This window comes from Xenopus laevis, chromosome 1S, assembly GCF_017654675.1.
Source record: "Xenopus laevis strain J_2021 chromosome 1S, Xenopus_laevis_v10.1, whole genome shotgun sequence".
Taxonomy (NCBI): Eukaryota; Metazoa; Chordata; class Amphibia; order Anura; family Pipidae; genus Xenopus; species Xenopus laevis.
This window is the reverse complement of record NC_054372.1, coordinates 122,479,554-122,499,522: the sequence shown is the minus strand read 5'-3', so window position 1 is coordinate 122,499,522 and position 19,969 is coordinate 122,479,554. Positions and strand designations below refer to the sequence as shown.

At 42.1% G+C, this 19,969-nt stretch overlaps 1 protein-coding gene across 2 annotated transcripts; it reads right to left on the bottom strand.

The window, feature by feature from the left end:
* Positions 1–9,003: 9,003 nt before the first annotated feature.
* Positions 9,004–19,629, bottom strand: psat1.S (phosphoserine aminotransferase 1 S homeolog). Of its 2 annotated transcripts, XM_018243856.2 has the most exons (9): positions 19,457–19,629; positions 16,237–16,297; positions 16,081–16,150; positions 14,860–15,065; positions 13,990–14,162; positions 13,214–13,383; positions 11,584–11,712; positions 10,759–10,896; positions 9,004–10,291 (listed from the first exon to the last, which is right to left on the bottom strand). In XM_018243856.2, the coding sequence occupies exons 1-9, from the start codon at positions 19,514–19,516 to the stop codon at positions 10,189–10,191; spliced, it is 1,110 nt and encodes a 369-aa protein (XP_018099345.1). In that variant the 5' UTR covers positions 19,517–19,629; the 3' UTR covers positions 9,004–10,188. The 2 variants fall into 2 exon arrangements, with proteins under 2 accessions (XP_018099345.1, XP_018099346.1); XM_018243857.2 differs by lacking the exon at positions 16,237–16,297 and having other exon boundaries at positions 19,457–19,607.
* Between the last annotated feature and the right edge of the window lie 340 nt (positions 19,630–19,969).

The window sequence follows — 19,969 nt, the reverse complement described above, 5'->3', positions numbered from 1 at the left end:
GAGCCCACGTTTTTTGAGTTACAGAATTTTTGGGCAGGAGCCCACATTTTGAGAATGAGAGCCCCAGCTGGGGTCAGGGTGTACCTAAACTTTGTTTATTTAACTGTTAAATAAAGCTTGTGACCTCCACAGATTTTTGCCATAACATGTCTCTTTGTTCTAATTGAATGTAAAAAGGGTAGATTGGGGGGATAGGGGGTTCCTTGGCCTAGGGACTAAGTGAGCACAACTTTCCCTTGTTTGTTATAGTTCTACAAGAGCAGTGACCAGCTCCATGTTGTAGCTCCCACCCTCCCTGTCTATAGTCAGGTGATCCCACTGGTGTCTAATAAAAGGGCAGCAAAGTTTGGCAGTTTTACTTTGAAAGCAGCTAGTAAGTTGCAGGTAAAACTTAGTCCCTTTGTAAAATGTATAATTAAGCAAGTTACATACCCTGGTGCTCCCAGGAATTAGAATATAGGTAAGTAGATGCCGGTGCACACAGGGAATTTTTTAAATAAATTCTTCTTTATTTTATAAATAAAGGAGGATATATTTAAAAAATTCCCTGTGTGCACCGGCATCTACTTACATACATACATACATACATACATACATACATACACATATATATATATACCAGTCTGTATACATCTTGAGGGTTGTGCTTAATTGCATGTTTTCTTGTAGCCCATTACAGGTATGGAATTAGTTTTCCCAAAACCCGTTATCCTGAAAGCTCCAAACTACAGGAAGGCCATTATATTAATCAAATAATTAACATTTTAACAACGATTTCCGTTTTCTCTGTAACAATAAAACAGTAACTTGTACTTGATCCCAACTATACTGTAATTAATCCATATTGGAGCCAAAACAATCCTGTTGGGTTTATTTACTGTTGAAATGTTTTTTTAGGTCCAATGCCTGTATTTCTCTCTCTTTTAGATTGTATACAAAAGGGGGTGACTTGTTAATTTTATGATCATATAACATTGTAACTAAAAACCCCTTTTTTGAAAGTATACACACTTGCATAGATACAAATGACTACTGAAACGGGACCAGGGAATGTGCATTGCTCAAACCTCTCTCTGTCTTATATTGTATATCATAAGCAGATTCTTTATGGATGGTTTTAACATATGCATGTTGCTTTATGAATATGGTTTTACTTGTAATTTTAAGGGTAGGACTACACAGACGATTTTGGTGCGATCCGACGCGCTGCGACAAAACGCTGGTGACAAATCGCATGCAATCTGAAATAAGGTAATATATTTGTCAGATGAAGTCGCAGCGTTGATCCAACGTGACACGACTGTCGGATGCAGACGCAGTGTGCAGCGTCTGCATCCGACAGTCATGTCGCGTCGGATCAGCGCTGTGACTTTATCCGACAATGCATCCACTTACCTTATTTCCGTCGCATGCAATTTGACACCGGCATTTTGCTGCAGCACGTCGGATCGTGCCGAAAACGTCTATGTAGTCCTACCCTAAGTTCTATGGGTGGACTTGCTTTTTGAAAGGAAGTGGCGGACATAACGAAAAAGATCATGAAAACAGCTTTGTCCCATGTTCCTGTACCCAGCTCCACATCACTGCAGGGGACTATGGATGCCACCCAGCCTGTATTTCACAGGTCTGGCAGGTAAAATACCAGCCAGTGCCAGGGAGGTATTAAAAATTTACCAACATTTGTAATAACTAGCCCTCACATCCTGGCACACCACCAATCCACCCCTGTCCGCCTCCAATCACCTCTCCCAGCTTGCTCCTCTACCCTGCGCTATTCACTATGTTCACTTGATGTGGGCGATAATATCACCCCCATTTGTGTCATGTCACTGCATAATTGACCTATAGCAGGAGAGTGGGAAAGGAATAGGTGCCTGCTGATGCCATGGGTGGGAAGAGATATGGACAAAGTCATATGTGCTCTAAAGTGAAAAAAGTGAGTCCACCCACTGATTAAACCTTTAAAAACCAATAGAGAGCAGCAGAGACTGTGGTGAACTCTAATTTCAATATCTGATAAATATGCACCTTAGTCTGCAATAAGTCACTTGTACTTTATGGGCATTAAAAGGTGCAGTTACTAGCTAAAACTAGCTATCCTGAGCACATCACTCCATGTACACCCCCAAATCTATACAAGGACACCACTCCAATATGTCAGTACAAATAGTTATTATAGGAGCTGACAGAGAACATGCAGGCTCAAATAATAAAACCAATAATCCTCTTAAAAAGATAACCAAACAGAGGCATCTAGTGGCAGTAAAGGACATTACAACATGAAGATAAACCATTTCTACAGAATAGCCAGTTATTGACTTAACTTGTTTTCATTTACACTTCTTCTTGACAATTCTTATTGATGTGTGTCAATGTCAAGATAAAAAATACATGAAAAATAATAATCCTTAGAGCAGAAAGACAGGTCCAAGTTCATATTGCCGGGTTTACTCTATTACACACGCGTGAACAAGAATCTGAGCAAAGGATGCCAGAAGAAAAGTAAAATGCTGTTGCAGCTCTTAAAATAGGAGCACCAGTCCAGGAAAACTAATTTATTTCACTGTATATTTATTTTTGACACGCTCAAGATTAATAAGCTTTAAATGTTCTTTCATTTTTTGGTGTTACTGACATTTAAAGTGTTTTATATGTATTTACATATAATATACAGTTGCTCTGAATTGGAAAAAAAAGGTATGTTTGCTATAGTTAATGTAAACATGCTGCTGTGTAGCCATGAGGGCAGCCATTTAAACTGAATAAGGAAAAAGGCACAGGTTTATGTAACAGATAACCCATAAGCTGTGTAAAACACAATGTTCTGGAAATAGAGTAAGAAGATGTCATCCTGAATAGAAGCATCGCCCTGGGGGTTAAATGTACCCATTTAATTTAGCAGGAAGGTCCCGTACATTTTGACACCACGATTCTGAAGATTTTCATTCATCCAGGTCGTGGTATATCTAGTATAGGTAATTCTAAAACAACGGGACTTGCTGAGAAATCATTGAAGACGTTTCACTACTCATCCCAGCAGCTTCTTCAGTTCACCTGAATAGTGAACGTCTTCAATGATTACTCGTCCAGTTGTTTTAGAATTACCTATACTACATATTTTGACACCACCTTTCCTTCTGCTTTAAAAGTAGGTTTGAGCACAACTAAACGAGGTTATAACTTGGTCACAGCCCATCTCACTTTTCATTTTTTAAACGTGGCAATTTTGCACAAAAAAAAAAAATATAGAGAGAGAAAAAAACAGTGAACACAGAGATGCCAATTTATTAGCATTGGAGAAGACAAATAAAATCATGATTGTCCATCAACTCAGTAAGGACATCAGTACAACGCCCCAGATTGGGGTCACTTGACACCTGCAGTGCACAAAATAATCACCGCTTAGTAGACGCACATTCAAATGGCTCATTATTTATACACAAGCGAATTGCTCTGCATAATTGCATGGTATATGTACCTGCGCTCTACTGTTCCTTGACTTGTTTTATTGAAGGGAATAAAATGACAAACTGGCTGATACACACGGACATTATAATTCAAGTCACTGGGATGATTGACTGAAACATTCTTTGATATTGCTCTGCAGACACATGGGTATTAACGATCTTTCCGAGAACCTCTGTATTAATCTTGCCACATTTTCCAGTCATCCGAAAATACACAAACTGGAGAAATTTTGTCATATTTATATCTTGAATCCAGGGACCATTTACATTTTTTGGGTGACAAAGCTTTTAGCTGTAGCAGTAAGTGTCATGATGGTGGAATAACTAGAAACTAAATAGGGATAATATGAGCAAGGCCAGGGGTCCACTAAACCCCATTGCTTAAAGGGTAACTTGAGTCTTAAATAGAATAATGCTAGAAATTATGTATTTTGTATATTTTACTGCACCAGTGTCAGGATCTACCAACAGTGTGTGGTTGGCAGGTAGGAGCCGAAATGCATGGCAACATGGCGACACCATGTTTGGTGTTAGAATAACCAGGAAATGGAAGTGTGCTCAGAATGAAATTTAATGGTAAACTATAAACAATTGGTGCTGGTGAAACGGAAGACAAATAATAAGAAGTAAAATGAGAACTATAACAAACCAAAGGTTGGGGCAGGCTGATGCAAGTCCGTGTACACAGGCAAGAGTTCATAGGCGGGCGGCAGGCGATACAAGTCCTAGGAACAGGCAAGAGATCAGTGGCAGGCGGCAAACAATGCAAGTCCGAGAAACAGGCGAAGGGTCAAACCAGGAGATCAGATCAAGGATGTAGCAGGTACAAGGAATAAACAGGTCAGAGGAACAAGCAGGACAAGTCAGGAATCAGGGACTGGGTAATTTCAGGAACACTGGCACAAGGCGACTAGAACACAGAAATAAATCAATGATCCAGCAATGGCTGGCAGAAAGGTAATGGCTTATATAGAGCCTTGATGATAAGATCACCGACACCTGGCTTCAATGAGATTAGGGGTGGAGACTTGGAATAGCAGTAATCTACACTGACAGTTCGAGGTGTGAGCTCCAACTGCCTCCAGTGGCTCAGCATGAGAATGCACTGTCCAGTCAACCTGCAGACCAGGGATTCAATCCCCAATAGTCCTGACATTACCCCCCCTTCAAGTATCACCCTCCGGGTGATACTAAAGTCAAAAAAAAATTTAACAGGGAGAAAACCACCAAGATCAGGAGTCAGGGTAGAGAAGCTGCCAGGGACAGGAACCAACACTGAAGTACTACCTGGAGCCACATCTGGAACCGGAGGACCACCAGGATCAGGAGTGCCACTAAACTCAAGAGCCCATGCAGGCAAGTCACCAGGGTTGAGGGCCAGAACTGAAGAGTTGCCAAGGACAGAGGTTGAAGAGCTGCCAGTGTCAGAAACCAGATCGGAGGAGTCTAGAGTCAAAACGGAAACATTGCTATAGTTTTGAGTCAATACAGGAACCTCGGCTGAGTCAGAAGCCAGGACAGGAACCTTGGCTGGGTCAGAAAGCAAATCGGTGGAGTCGCCAGGGTCAGAAACCGGATCAGAGGAGTCGCCAGGGTCAGGAGCCAGATCAGAGGAGTCGCCAGGGTCAGGAGTCAGATTAGAGGAGTCGCCAGGGTCAGGAGCCACATCGGAGGAGTCGCCAGGGTCAGAAGCCAGATTAGAGGAGTCGCCAGGGTCAGGAGCCAGATCAGAGGAGTCGCCAGGGTCAGGAGCCAGATCAGAGGAGTCGCCAGGGTCAGGAGCCACATCGGAGGAGTCGCCAGGGTCAGGAGCCAGATTAGAGGAGTCAGCCAAGGCACCCATTACAGGTGGCGGACCAGCAGAGGCACCCATTACAGGTGGCGGACCAGCAGAGGCACCCATTACATGTGGCGGACCAGCAGAGGCACCCATTACAGGTGGCGGACCAGCAGAGGCACCCATTACAGGTGGCGGACCAGCAGAGGCACCCATTACAGGTGGCGGACCAGCAGAGGCACCCATTACAGGTGGCGGACCAGCAGAGGCACCCATTACAGGTGGCGGACCAGCAGAGGCACCCATTACAGGTGGCGGACCAGCAGAGGCACCCATTACAGGTGGCGGACCAGCAGAGGCACCCATTACAGGTGGCGGACCAGCAGAGGCACCCATTACAGGTGGCGGACCAGCAGAGGCACCCATTACAGATGGCGGACCAGCAGAGGCACCCATTACAGGTGGCGGACCAGCAGAGGCACCCATTACAGGTGGCGGACCAGCAGAGGCACCCATTACAGGTGGCGGACCAGCAGAGGCACCCATTACAGGTGATGGCTTGCCCAGGACAACAGAAAGACCATCATGAACAGCAACAAGACTGGTAGACTCTGGAGCACCAGAACTATCAGATCTCGTAGTAGGTACGACAGGTCTAGAAATGGATTTGTCCTTGGGCCCAGAGGCCACAGTACACAGGTCCTCACAGACTGAAGCCGGCAAGGCTGCTGGCTCGGAGGCTGGAAGCGGTAAGGCTGCTGGCTCAGAGGCTGGAAGCGGCAAGGCTGCTGGCTCAGAGGCTGGAAGCGGCAAGGCTGCTGGCTCGGAGGCTGGAAGCTGAAGTACTGGCACAGGAGCTGCAAACGGAACCACTGGCACTGGAGCTGCAGACGGGACCTCTGGCACAGGAGCTGCAGACGGGACCACTGGCACAGGAGCTGCAGACGGGACCACTGGCACAGGAGCTGCAGACGGGACCACTGGCACAGGAGCTGCAGACGGGACCACTGGCACAGGAACCGCAGACGGGACCACTGGCACAGGAACCGCAGACGGGACCACTGGCACAGGAGCCGCAGACGGGACCACTGGCACAGGAACCGCAGACGGGACCACTGGCACAGGAACCGCAGACGGGACCACTGGCACAGGAGCTGCAGACGGGACCACTGGCACAGGAACCAGGAGTGGCTGGGAAGTCGGCATAGAAGCAGGAGACTGGACCGCTGGTACTGGAGCCTGCGACTGGACTGCGGGCACACAGGCTGGAACAGGCTGGATGCGAGCAGGTAGAGGCCCAATTCGTGGGAAAGCTGGGGAAGGACCAAGCCGCCGGAGGACCGGAACCAGAAAAATCTGTTGAATATCAGCTGGCCCTGGAGCAGGAACTGAAGGTTGAACAGTGGGCCTAGGGGCAGGAGGCACAGATATTGATGGTAACTGGGTGATTGAACGGCCCTTGAACTTAGTAGTAAATGCAGTTTGTATTTCATCCCCATCTGAGTCCAGATCTTCCCATTCTTCATCAGAAATATTTTCTAAATTGCCTCCATCAGAGAAAACATCAGAACAGGAGGATTGCAAAGTAATTTCAGATGTAGAAAAAGTTGGAAATGAGGAAGTTGAGGAGGCAATTGTAGTAGATTTGAAAATATCAGGCGATACTGGCCAGAGATCCCCTGTAGAATATGCCTTTAACAAAGTGAGAAACAGAATGGGATCCTGCAGAAAAAAAAGCCTCTTCATCTATGCAAGACTCAGCCCACTCTAAGACTTTACCTCCCAAAAGAAATAATATAATTAGCCTGCTTTTCATGCACTCAGGTGCTTGCTTGAAAAAAGAGACAGTCGCAAACCTTTTACATACAAGAAGAAATTCATCAAACGTGTCCTTTTCCCCTTCATACTTTTTCACTGAGGCAAGCCACTTGGCAGAGAGTTGTAGTTCAGCAGTATCTGAAACAGCACAGCAGTTACCATCAGGCTCCTTGTAATTAGGCTGGATCATTCTGTCAGGATCTACCAACAGTGTGTGGTTGGCAGGTAGGAGCCGAAATGCATGGTAACATGGCGACACCATGTTTGGTGTTAGAATAACCAGGAAATGGAAGTGTGCTCAGAATGAAGTTTAATGGTAAACTATAAACAATTGGTACTGGTGAAACGGAAGACAAATAATAAGAAGTAAAATGAGAACTATAACAAACCAAAGGTTGGGGCAGGCTGATGCAAGTCCGTGTACACAGGCAAGAGTTCATAGGCGGGCGGCAGGCGATACAAGTCCTAGGAACAGGCAAGAGATCAGTGGCAGGCGGCAAACAATGCAAGTCCGAGAAACAGGCGAAGAGTCAAACCAGGAGATCAGATCAAGGATGTAGCAGGTACAAAGAATAAACAGGTCAGAGGAACAAGCAGGACAAGTCAGGAATCAGGGACTGGGTAATTTCAGGAACACTGGCACAAGGCGACTAGAACACAGAAATAAATCAATGATCCAGCAATGGCTGGCAGAAAGGTAATGGCTTATATAGAGCCTTGATGATAAGATCACCGACACCTGGCTTCAATGAGATTAGGGGTAATCTACACTGACAGTTCGAGGTGTGAGCTCCAACTGCCTCCAGTGGCTCAGCATGAGAATGCACTGTCCAGTCAACCTGCAGACCAGGGATTCAATCCCCAATAGTCCTGACAACCAGAAGCCTAATTAAACAAATGATTTATGTTTTCAAAGTTGGCCACAGGGGGCTGTCATCTTGGAACTACATCTTTGCAAGACCAAGACTGTGCACATGCTCAGTGTGGTCTGGACTGCTTAGGGATAGTCATAAATTATCAAAACAGCACAAGTCAAATAATATCTGCCATAGAAGCAGATACAGCAAGATTGATTAATAAACATAATATGCAGACTACACTGGGTCTGCGGATACAAATCTCTACACATTCGCTGGCTGCTCTACAGGAAAACAAACAAAGCTGCTAGAGTTCTGGGAAGGTGGGGGGGGGGAGCTGCCCCCTGCAGTTTGGAAGTATGATTGTCACCCTGCAGAGCAGTTAGGGACTGTCTGAAGTTTCCGATCTGCAGCTGTCAGAGCACGTAAAACAAAGGGAAAATTTCACTGCATAAGGTGTCAATTTATTGTAAAAACGGTACACAATGAACTTTCATTAAAAGCAACGTAGGGGGTTCTTCACAGTCAGGACAGTGAGGTTGTGGAATGCACTGCCGGGTGATGTTGTGATGGCTGATTCAGTTAATGCCTTTAAGAATGGCTTGGATGATTTTTTGGACAGACATAATATCAAAGGCTATTGTGATACTAAATTCTATAGTTAGTACAGGTATGGGTATATATCATTTATGTAAAAGTAGGGAGGGGTGTGTGTATGGATGCTGGGTTTTCATTTGGAGGGGTTGAACTTTATACACTTTGCCTTTTTTCAACCCAATTTAACTATGTAACATTATTTTAAATTAAGTACATTGGAGATAAATGTCTTTTTCATTAAAGAAAGTAAAAATGGGATTTTATTTTTTTGCCTTTATATCCCCTTTTCTATGTAGAAAAACGATTACCAATAAACCACATAAGTACTGACCTTCAGACTCAAGAGTTTAATTAGCACCCACATATTCAACTTCTAAAAGAAGTGCTCCTCACTACAGCTGTAGCATTGCACAACCGTTTTCTTTTAATTCTTGCAGAAACACACAATCATTTTAGTACTTTTGACTCAATTAATAGGAGACACACAGACTCTGCATCACTTTTTATTTTGCACATGTAGGAAAAACAGAAAAATGAAGATGACCTTCTGATTACTTCTAGTCACATACAGGAAAAGCTAGATTCAAAATAATAATTATAAAACCTAACTCTGGGCTTCTGACCCACCTACATCTGTAGAGATCTGTCTTCAGGTTAACAGAATCAGATCTGTCAGAACAGATTAAAAGCCACGCCAAGTCTTTTAATATAATACATTTTTATACTGCCTCCACAGGTCAATGAACAGGAGGCAAATAATATAAACATACTACACTAAAATGTAATATTGAAAATTAAAATGTCACGGATAGGAATTCTTGTAGGTCTGCTTCCTAGTAAACAGTCTTTATCATTAGTTTCTTTCCAAACCAGCCATTCTAATTATTGAATTAACATTTGGATGAAATTGCACTTTAGGTGGCTCATTTATAAACACTGGGAAACTTTGCAGCTGGGCAGTACCTCATAGCAACCAATCAGTGATTTGTTTTTTCCAACCAGATGCAAGTTAAACACATAGAAACCAACCAAATGGTTGCCATGGGTAACTGCCCAGTGTTTCTAAACAACCCCTATGTTTAACTTTAATGGAATGCATTACATTGCCTTAATGTATTAAAAAAAAAAAAAAACAACACCAACAACTGTGTAAAAGTTGGAGTTAGAGTATTGCGGATTTTGTAGCAGCACTACACTGCTATAGACCAAAGCATACGTTTTAACATTTGTACAAGTGCTTCCAGGCTTTGTTCCTATTAACCAAAGTAGTAGGTACCAACTCATTGCTTTTTTAGCACTGAGTAATCACCATTAGAACAAAACATTGTTGCAGGGAATGTAAGAAATAATAAGAACAGCAGACTCTGTTCTATCAGTCCAAATCCACTGCAGAGCAGGGAGGTTCTTTTGTTCAGTTATTGAAACTTTACCCCTCCCCCCCCCCATCACAAATGGAAAAGCATTTAAGCTTTACAGTTACTTTAGCTTTTTAACTACCTTTTTGTGTAAAATAGATGGGGGAATATAAATTTACAGCCCCCTCCCCAATTCATTACAAAAGAGAGCCAAAATTACAAACAATACTGTATAAACTATGACCAGCTTATTAGTAAGTGCCATTTTATTACAGCCATCATGATGGTGAAGCTTGAACCAATACTGCTTGATCCCATTACTGGTGCAATTCCTGGAAGGATTTCATAAAGTCTACAAGCTTTTGCACATCTTCCACGGTAACAGCATTGTACAGAGAAGCCCTTATGCCTCCCACAGACCTAAAATAGAAATTAAATCAAAATAAGCATGTTAAACATAAATTAGACTTTATACTTTTGTATAGTACATGTCATGCATATAAACAACATTTGGTTTAGAACTTTATTCTGGGTATAACCTTTACACTATACTTCCAGAAGAACAACCACTATGCATGTGCATTGCATTTAGACTTCCCTTGCATTTATATCACTGTGTATGTAGCTCTAGCCATTACAGATTTAAGGATTCCTGCACTTAATTTTTATAGAAGACAAATCAGCAAGAGAGGGCCTAATATTTAAAACAATAAAAATGGAACCCTTGCAGCTGGGTTTTCCAGGTCAGTGACCTAGATAACCAAATAGTTTCAATCGCAGGCAATATATAATTGAATGTCAATGGAAAAATTGCTTCGATTGGTTTCATTTATAATACACAGGTTTTTATATTGGCAGTTTGGGAGTTTTATTTATTTTAATTTCACCTGTGGCCTTTTAGAGACATCATCCCAAGTTCTGCAGCTCTGGCAAGGAACTGTTTTTCCAAATCACTGTCCCCATTAATATTTCCGATTCGGAAAGGAATATTCATTCTGCTTCTACTCTTTACTTCTACAGGGCATCTGCAATTTAAAAAAAAAATAGAAAAAAAAAGTTTGTAAGATCAATATTTAGTTGATATCTGAAAAGATTTCCAAAACACAAGCAGAAGACAAAAGAAAACCAGCAGAACCTGTAAGAGGCGTTAAACCCAGAATTAAATTTTTACTGCCTAAACAGGGAACACTGGAATGTACAATTTATTGCAATGGTAAACTCTACACTGGACAAACGCTAACCCTGGGAGATACAGTATTTATTTATACCAGAACTTTGAATTAAAAGGCACCTGTTTCAACCACCAAAGGTGCCAGGCTAATAGAGCCCATACTCCGGTTGGGGGTAACAGTAGTTTTTTTGTTTTGTTTGTTTGTTTTTTTTTTTTTAAATTGCCCCATGCTAGCGCTAGGACACTTGCACCAGGAGCTCCCATGTTGGGGCACATGCATGTGCATAATGAGCGAATGCCGCAACTTGCTTATTAAATACATGCGTGGCATAAGAAGCTCATGCACAACATGGCTGCTCCCTCCCTGTGCAAATGCCCTAGCACTGGCGAGGACAATTTGTTTTTTGTTTTAAAAAAAAAAAAAACTACCGTTACCCCCAAGTGGAGTGCGGACTCTATTAACCTGCACCTTTGGTGGGGGAAGTATTTTAGGGCAACAGTTTTCCTTTAAGTAAATCAGTACTACCCAAACACAACTTACACATATAATCCATTGGATTCATCAATACTGCGGTAAATCATATTCGATTTAATGATGCTTAACTTCTCCATAGATGCAGCACCACCATTATTCTTAATCCACTCTAACACCAGTCCCATTATATAGATGCTGAAACAGACGGATACACATGAAAATGCAGTTATTACCAGTTAAACAAATAAGAATGGCATGAGTGGTCTATCCTACTATAATTAGAACTAAAAATAGTTTATGTGGGTGAATTTTTATGTGCTTCATAGGCGGCATAAGTACATAGTGAGGATAGGCTACAGTAAACCATCAGAACCAGTATCAAACACAATAAAATAGAGCATACAGTGTCTACTTCCACTATGCTGCAGCCATGCAAACCTGGCAATAATGCAAATCATCCCCTGTGTATTAAAGGAAAACTATACCCCTCAAACAAATATAGGTCTCTATGAAAATATATTGCAAAATAACAACTCGTATTTAAAACCCTGCTTCATGTAAATAAACCATTTTTGTAATAATTTACTTTTGCAGTAGTATGTGCCATTGAGTAATCCTAAATAGAAAATTGCCATTTTATAAAATAAGGGCCGCCCCCCTGGGATCGTATGATTCACAGTGCACACAAACATACCAAACAAACTATACATGTTAGCTCACATGAGCCAAGTGTTGTGTCTTTTGCTTCCACAATTCTTCCTGTTACAGTTAGAGCTGCAGTATTTCTGGTCAGGTGATCTCTGAGGCAGCACACAGACCATCACAAAATGGTGGTTCAAAGTAAGAGATGTAAAATGGCAATATTTATTTAAATATATATTCCAGTTTGGCAAGATTGCTTAATATGCCACTTAATTTGATATATACTGTTGCTCAAGTATTCATTTTGGGGGTATCGGTTTTCTTTAATAGCAAGGCAGTAATAAGTTTTAGTGAGCTTAAGTAGAGCTGTGTATATTTAGGAACAGAGCACCATGGAAATCCATCAGCCTATCCTGTCTGAAGTCTAGAAATATTAGAAGGAGAATACAGCATACTATATTCCTAAACATCCATTTATACGATAATAGTCATACAATTGGTTGCTTGCTCATCCCTGTTTAAATACAGCTAAAGCCAAACAGTTTCTCTTCAAGGTCCCCCTAACAAATATGATTAGTCTATTGTTGAGAGTGTAACTTCAATGAATCAATGTGTCATATTTTTGATTATATAAGAGCACAATATTGGGGCATGCACTTTACAGTAGAAGTTGGTAGAAGATTATCAGAGAGGGCACATTTGCACAATTATACTAGAACAGCACGTTATACAATTTGTAAATTTGCATAAAACAGTAATAGAACAGCACACTACACATATTGGCTATATTGTAAATTTTAATATAATTTGTTGTTTTTCTTTGCACAGCTTTTTTTGTGTATAGTGCTTACTGCAGTATGATTATTGCAGTTTATGCTAATGGTCGGTGTATATGTATTGAGTATTTTTATGGTTGGGGTGGAAAGGGGAAATAATTGTAACATTGTAATTTCGTCTCGCTGTGTATCTCTTTCTTGTATGCAGTAGAGATGACAATAAATTGGATTTGACTTAAAAAAAAAAAAATAAGTTTAGATCAGACAAGCAGATGTACCTGAAACATGGTGGTGTATTGTATAAGGAACAATTTCCTGCTTGGATTTTATAATCAAGTACTGTTGGGCATTCTTTTTGAGCGTAACCCAGTAAATCCTCTCGTACAATGACTACCGTCACCCCAGCACAGCCTATGTTTTTCTGAGCTCCAGCAAAAATCACACCAAACTACAGGAAAAAGGGGAAAAAATTAGTCATTTTGGTTTGCAAGAACAACAACAAAGACAACGCACACTTTCTGCTGCAATAATGCTGTACACAGAACTTGTACAGAAACATAAATAAGTAGAAGGCAGGTACAGAACACACATCTAATTTATGTTGGAAACACAGTGTGCATTTAACAAATATGGCAGACTTTCCTTTATCAAGTGTTTCTAATGAGGAGAAAATGGGAAAAGTTTGGGTGTAAGCTTGAGTGTATAATAACAACAGTTTTTTTGTCGTTACATGAAAGGAATCATTTAGGTTCTGGTTTAAAACAGAACCTGTAAGTGCACAGGAATGAGGGGAATGTTGATGAGGAAAGGTCATCTGAATAGGACTCCAGTTTTGAAACAGCTTTACTAAACGCACGACATTCATGTGGTCCATTATTACATATGGGGGAAAGAGTGCAATGAAAGCTAGAAATTTGAAGTCCTCTGTTGCTTTGTGATTCAACCTATATTAGTATTTATAGGTATATTTTCTATTCATAAAGTGCTACTTGTGCACACAACACTGTACAGCAGAATATTGTATTATTTCGTATCTTCTGTAGCAACAATGTACCTTAGAAACATCAACTGGTTTAGAGAGAAAATTTGAGGACATATCACAGACTAGAACTGCTCCCTTAACATCTGGAACAAGCTGGAACTCCACACCATGGACGGTTTCATTAGCACAGTAATACACATATGAAGCTTCTGGGTTAAGGTTCCAGGTGCTTGGATCCGGAATCTCTGGAAACAAGATATAAGAAGTGCTAAAAACAGATTCTCTTACCAAGCACACAAATATTATTTTCACGAAAAATATATAAACAATTGCAGTGGGTCTGGCTGTATGAATGTGTTCCTAAAATGGATGCTAAAAGCTATATAACTTGGGCATACCTTGTATACAAGGGTATACCGACATCCAAAAACACTGGTCGCTAATCTGTGAAAAACAAAGCATCCCCTGTAATGATTGGCGAATCAGATCCATTTCGGGGGGGAAAAAAAAATGTTGCCAGTGATCACATTTAGGCTAATTGTTCAGTGATAGGTCCCATACCTGTTTATGCATGCGCACTAGTATAATCTGTTATCCAGAATGCTCGGGACCTGGTGTTTTCCAGATAAATGACCTTTCCGCAATTTGGATCTTCATACTTAAATTCTACTAAAAAATCATGTAAATCATGAAAACCCAATAGGCTGGTTTTGCTTCCAATAAGGATTAATTATATCTTAGTTTGGATCAAGTTCAAGGAACTGGTTTATTATTACAGAGGAAGAAGAAATCATTTTTAAAAATGTTGGTTATTTTATTAAAATGGAGTCTATGGGAGATGGACTTTCCGTGAGCATTCCGGATAACAGATCCCACACCTCTACTGTGTTGGCTGTAATTTGTATTTACTGCAAACACAGGAAAATGAAAATACTTGGTTACCTGTATAACTTCCAAGCTTTGGATGAACAAGGTTTACTTTTCCATACTTCTCTGCCTCTTTCGCTGCCTTTGCAGACCAAGCTCCAGTAACCACATAGTCTGCACTTTTGAAATCCTTTAAACCGATAAGATTAAGGGGAACTGCACTAAACTGTCCACTCCCACCTCCTTGGAGAAAAAGCACTTTGTAGTTATCTGGGATATCCCTGCCAGAGATAAAATGCAATTACCAAAGTTACACAATGGATATGAAATTATACTGATACACCTGTAACACAGTGCGATTTTTAATTAGCAATAGGGTTGAGGATCATTGTTATAGGTATTAGCAGTATCTCAAGGCATTTAGACCACTGATAAGCAGAGCCGGGCCAAGACAGCTGGGTGACCTCGGAAACCTGGACAGCCATCTCACCCCCAACCCCACACATGCAAGATGGAGTGCACACACACACACACACACTGTCAAAATGCACAGGGGGGAGCGTGAACAATTTTTTTTTTCTTTTTTAGTTGTAATGTTGGTGTGTAGGCAGCCATATCGGGTTATTTTGCCTGGTCGTGCTTTCAGAAAGAGCCAGCACTTCAGGATGGAACTGCTTTCAGACAGACTATTGTTTCTACTACTCAATGTACCAGAAGGAGTCGCAGTAGGACATGGATTTTAACTATTGAGTGCTGTTCTTAGATCTACCAGGGAGCTGTTTTCTTGTCAGGGAGCCTTTATCGGTTTACCTTCCCATTGTTATAATATTAGGCTCCGGGGGAGGGTGATATAATGTAGCAGTAATGAGTGACTGAAAAAGAACAAGTCACATGACTGGGGGTACCGGATAAATAGATACTATGTCTAACCCCATTACAGGTTTCAAAGTTAACTACAAATCCGTTTGCTCTTTTGAAAAACTGATTTCAGCTCAGAAGTCTGCTGGAGCAGCACTGTTAACTGATGCATTTTGAAAAAAACATGTTTCCCGTGACAGAATCCCTTTAATATATTTGTTGATACATTGCTCATCAGAAGCTTCAGCCCCCACGGAACATTCCCTGAGCTCTAGAAACATCTGTAACACAGCAACTATCACAACTGATATATTAATTTCTGATGAACCACCAAATGTATCTGCTGTGTATGGTTTAGATATGGTGTAACTTACAGGAGTTATAGGAGAGAGAAGTTGAAACCAATTCATTCATTCACAGAAGGGTGTGAATACTTACAACAATTCACGTAAGCAGACTTCTGTGGTGTTCAAAATCTTTGTAAAATCTGATGATCGATGGCTCATTTCTGTATTGGAATTAAAGATACAATAAGAATAAAAAAAATATATATCCTGGGAATTAGTAAGTTTAATAATCATATATTGTTTTCACCTAGTACACTGATGCCCAGACCTTTGTAGTCAATCATTTCTTTCTGAGCTTCAAGCAAAATCTACAAAGAGACAAGAATGAGTGAATTATGTTATGCTTGAATTTAAAGGGGTTATTCGCCTTTGAATTAACAGAAACGGCTCCAAGCTTGAGCCAGTACTAATTAAATAAAAGCCCCACATAGATGCTTATTCAAGGTTAAAGGGTCAGTTACAGTAGGTGGATATAGTCATGGATGATCTGAACTGGATCTTGCCAACATATATGAAATATTTCCTAAGGATTTAACATTAATTGCTGTGAGTTGCTATCCTTGTTCTCCAGGCCATTACACTCCCATGCACCAACCTGACAGTGTAACACCACAATATTCAGTCGCTTGTCAGTGGCCCTTTTGGATAATATATGCTCAATATAGCGGTCTGAGATTGCAGTGCAGTGACCTTTCTATACGGAGCATACTTGCAGTCCTAGACTGGCAAGAGGGAAGTTTTTAAGCTGCAAAAGATGTCCCCCCCCCCATAATGAATGCATATTGGAAAGTTCCTTAGAATATGATTTTCCTTCATTATAGAAAAGGATCCACTTAACAACATATGCAAATTTTGAACATGTATCTGGCCTCCTAAGAGACAAACAGGTCCAATGAGGTTCTAGATTAACAGTAGATAACTGGAACACATCTCGTTACAATAGCAAATGTTCCGAAATAGGCTTTTTGTACATCAAAAAGCCTGTAACCAAGCTCTGGATAAGCAGACCCAGAGTAAATATATACCCGAGATTTGAAAAAAATAAATTTACATTATGCATGCCTCATTTCTGCTAGCATAAACAGAACAGTTTTCTTCTGCTCCATAAAGCATCTAATGAACCCAAAGCAAATGCAGATGAAGAACAGTTTGGAACCAGAGCTGACAACACAGAAGCATTGTGAAGTAGATGAGCTGTTGCCAAGGTAGTCCCACCCCATTCCTGGGATTGGTAAATGAAGGGGGCTGATGCAATTCCCAGCACTGCTGAAAATCTGGCTTTCGTTCCAACTAAAATTCTGTGCTCCACTGATCTCTCACACAAGCTGCTGGCAGAAAGAAAGCTTTATTCCATGCTTCCTTTGCATGCAAACGTGTTCAGGGGCTTTTGAATGATATCGAGGCATGGTTACCAAGTACAGGATCGCTCAACTTTAACACTGGAATGAAAACTAGACCAAGTTACAGAAATGTTGCAGAGACGCCAAGAAAAAAAAAAAAAAAGAGGATTAATGAGATTGCTTTGTTCAATAGCACTGGATGGGCCTTTTCAAATACTGAATGTGTGTGCATAAAAAATCTATTGTGTTGCCACAGTTTGATCTGTGCATGTGCAGATCTTAAAGAAAACATTGCTTTATGGCTTTCTGAAAATGTAGTCCAGTATTAGATTGCTGCTACAGCTGGTGCAGATGTCCACAGCAAATTTATGCTCGTATTGCCCAACTGGCAGTAGACAACTTTCCAGACTGGCAATCTGTGGGTCCTGGCAAATACCAGAGGGGCTGCTGTAAGATGCCATAGTCAGTCACTATCTAGTGGGCTTTTTTAGGCTCTGTGTACCTGCAGTGACAGGGCCTATTTTGAATGCCAGTGCAGAACCAAACTTACTGCTGAATGGTTGCTAAGGGCAATATTACACCTACTTTCCTTGGTGGACCTGTCACCCAGACATAAAAACCTGTATAATTAAAGTCCTTTTCTAATTAAACATGAAATCCAAACTCTTTTTCTTTTTTATTAAAACATCCATACCTGTCATACTTGTATAAAAATATCCATTGTCAATCATATATTGCTTGCCCCTCCTCTATGCCTTGGGCACAGAGGTGGGGCAGGAAATTACTTTCACTTTCCATTCAGCGCTTCCTAGATGTAACTGCACTCCCCACATTCCCCCGTTTAATTGTGTAGCGAAAGCATGGCACTACACTCCCCCTCCCTCCTCGCCATCTAATGTAGCCTGTGCATGGGGATTGCCATCAGGTCCCCCATTCTGGCACAGAAATAAGATTTTGAGATGATGCAAGACTTGCATTAATAAAGGTGTTCACAAAATGGCAGCTGCCTGCTTGCTATAATTATGAATTCCCAGGCTAGAGGAAACAAGATTTAAATAAATCACACAGTATCAATACAGCTTATTTTGTTTGAATAACACAAAATATGATTTGGAATTATTTCTTAAGGGGACAGATCCCCTTTAATTAGCCCTGTAGTCAGGGGTGCTTCGCCAATGAGGCTAGTTGAGGCGGCAGTGCCCCACTAGGTACTAGGGGCAGCAAAAATGCTGCTCCTGGTACTTTAGGGCTATTCCACACGGGGAGATAGCCACGCGTTTGCGGTCGCGGCGACAAAGCGCCGCGCCAGTCGCCGCGACCGGCGCAGGCGACAGTTTTGTATGGGCGCCTATGTAAAAACGCCTATGCTAACCACACAAGGCGATGCGCTTTTCAACAGTCGCCTGAAAATGCCTCGCCAGGCTTTTTCAGGCGACTGTTGAAAAGCGCATCGCCTCGTGTGGTTAGCACAGGCGTTTTTACATAGGCGCCCATACAAAACTGTCGCCTGCGCCGGTCGCGGCGCTTTGTCGCCGCGACCGCAAACGCGTGGCTATCTCCCCGTGTGGACTAGCCCTTAAGAGCGAATTTCCGGGGGAGGGGGGCAGCAGCAACTGCTGCTGCCTCAGGCGGCGGAGGGCCCAGGATCGCCCCTGCCTGTAGTCCCTCTGCTGTATTGCAGTCTGCAGCTCAGCTAAACATAAAGCAATTAGGAGTCAGGTTCAACCCCCTGCTTGTTTAGATCCTACATGTCTCAGCAGGAACACATGCTCTGGCAGAATTGACAGTCGGCATATACTGTGCCATTACTTACAGATTTACCTGCTGCTAAAGTGCCATGAGAGTTGCATCTTTGAGCTGTAACTACAGGGCAATACTTATCTGTCCACAAGACAAATCTGACAGTTGTATGTAAGTAGACTGGGGTAGTATAAAAAGACAATAAGGCAGGTCCATGCAGTACAATGCCAAGGGGTCTAGCAAATGCCTTCAAGTACACAGAGAATGCGTCTCCAGCTCCATTACTAGGACACACTACAAGGCTTATGGGTAAGGGCTGCAGTTGCCAGTGCCATGTATGCGCATTTTACGAAACAGTACGAGTCTTATAGAGGGGGCAGCACTTACCGATGGCGGGAGTTTGGCCGGTCCAGCCCCAAAATTCAGCACGTTCCTAAAGATGTCCATATTTACGCAGGAGAAGAGCGAAGGTGTCGGTAACAGAACACAAACCACCGCTCACCTGCGCAGAGTTCTCTCGCTCAAGCCTTCATCCCAAGAGCACTACAATTAATTGCCGCGGCGCTCTCGCCATTGGACGGCTTCACACGGTGATTTCCACTACCGCGCTCTGATTTGTTGTTGTCGGAAGCCTTTATTTGTGATTGGTTGTCTGGGCACGAGCTCCGCGCGTGATCCCGAAGCCTAGATGCAAGGGTAGGTTGCGATTGCACCATCCAGCAACAATGCTACATGTGGAAGGGGCGGTCCCGGGTCTCAGAGTTGTGAGGTTCGTGTACAGCTGTGCTTCTTTCAGGGCTGTGAACAAGTGTAAAGTGTGTGCCCTGCCTTTGGCAATATTCAGATCTGGACTGGGCGTCATAATAAGCCCTGGCATGCCCTTCCAAGTATACAGAGGCC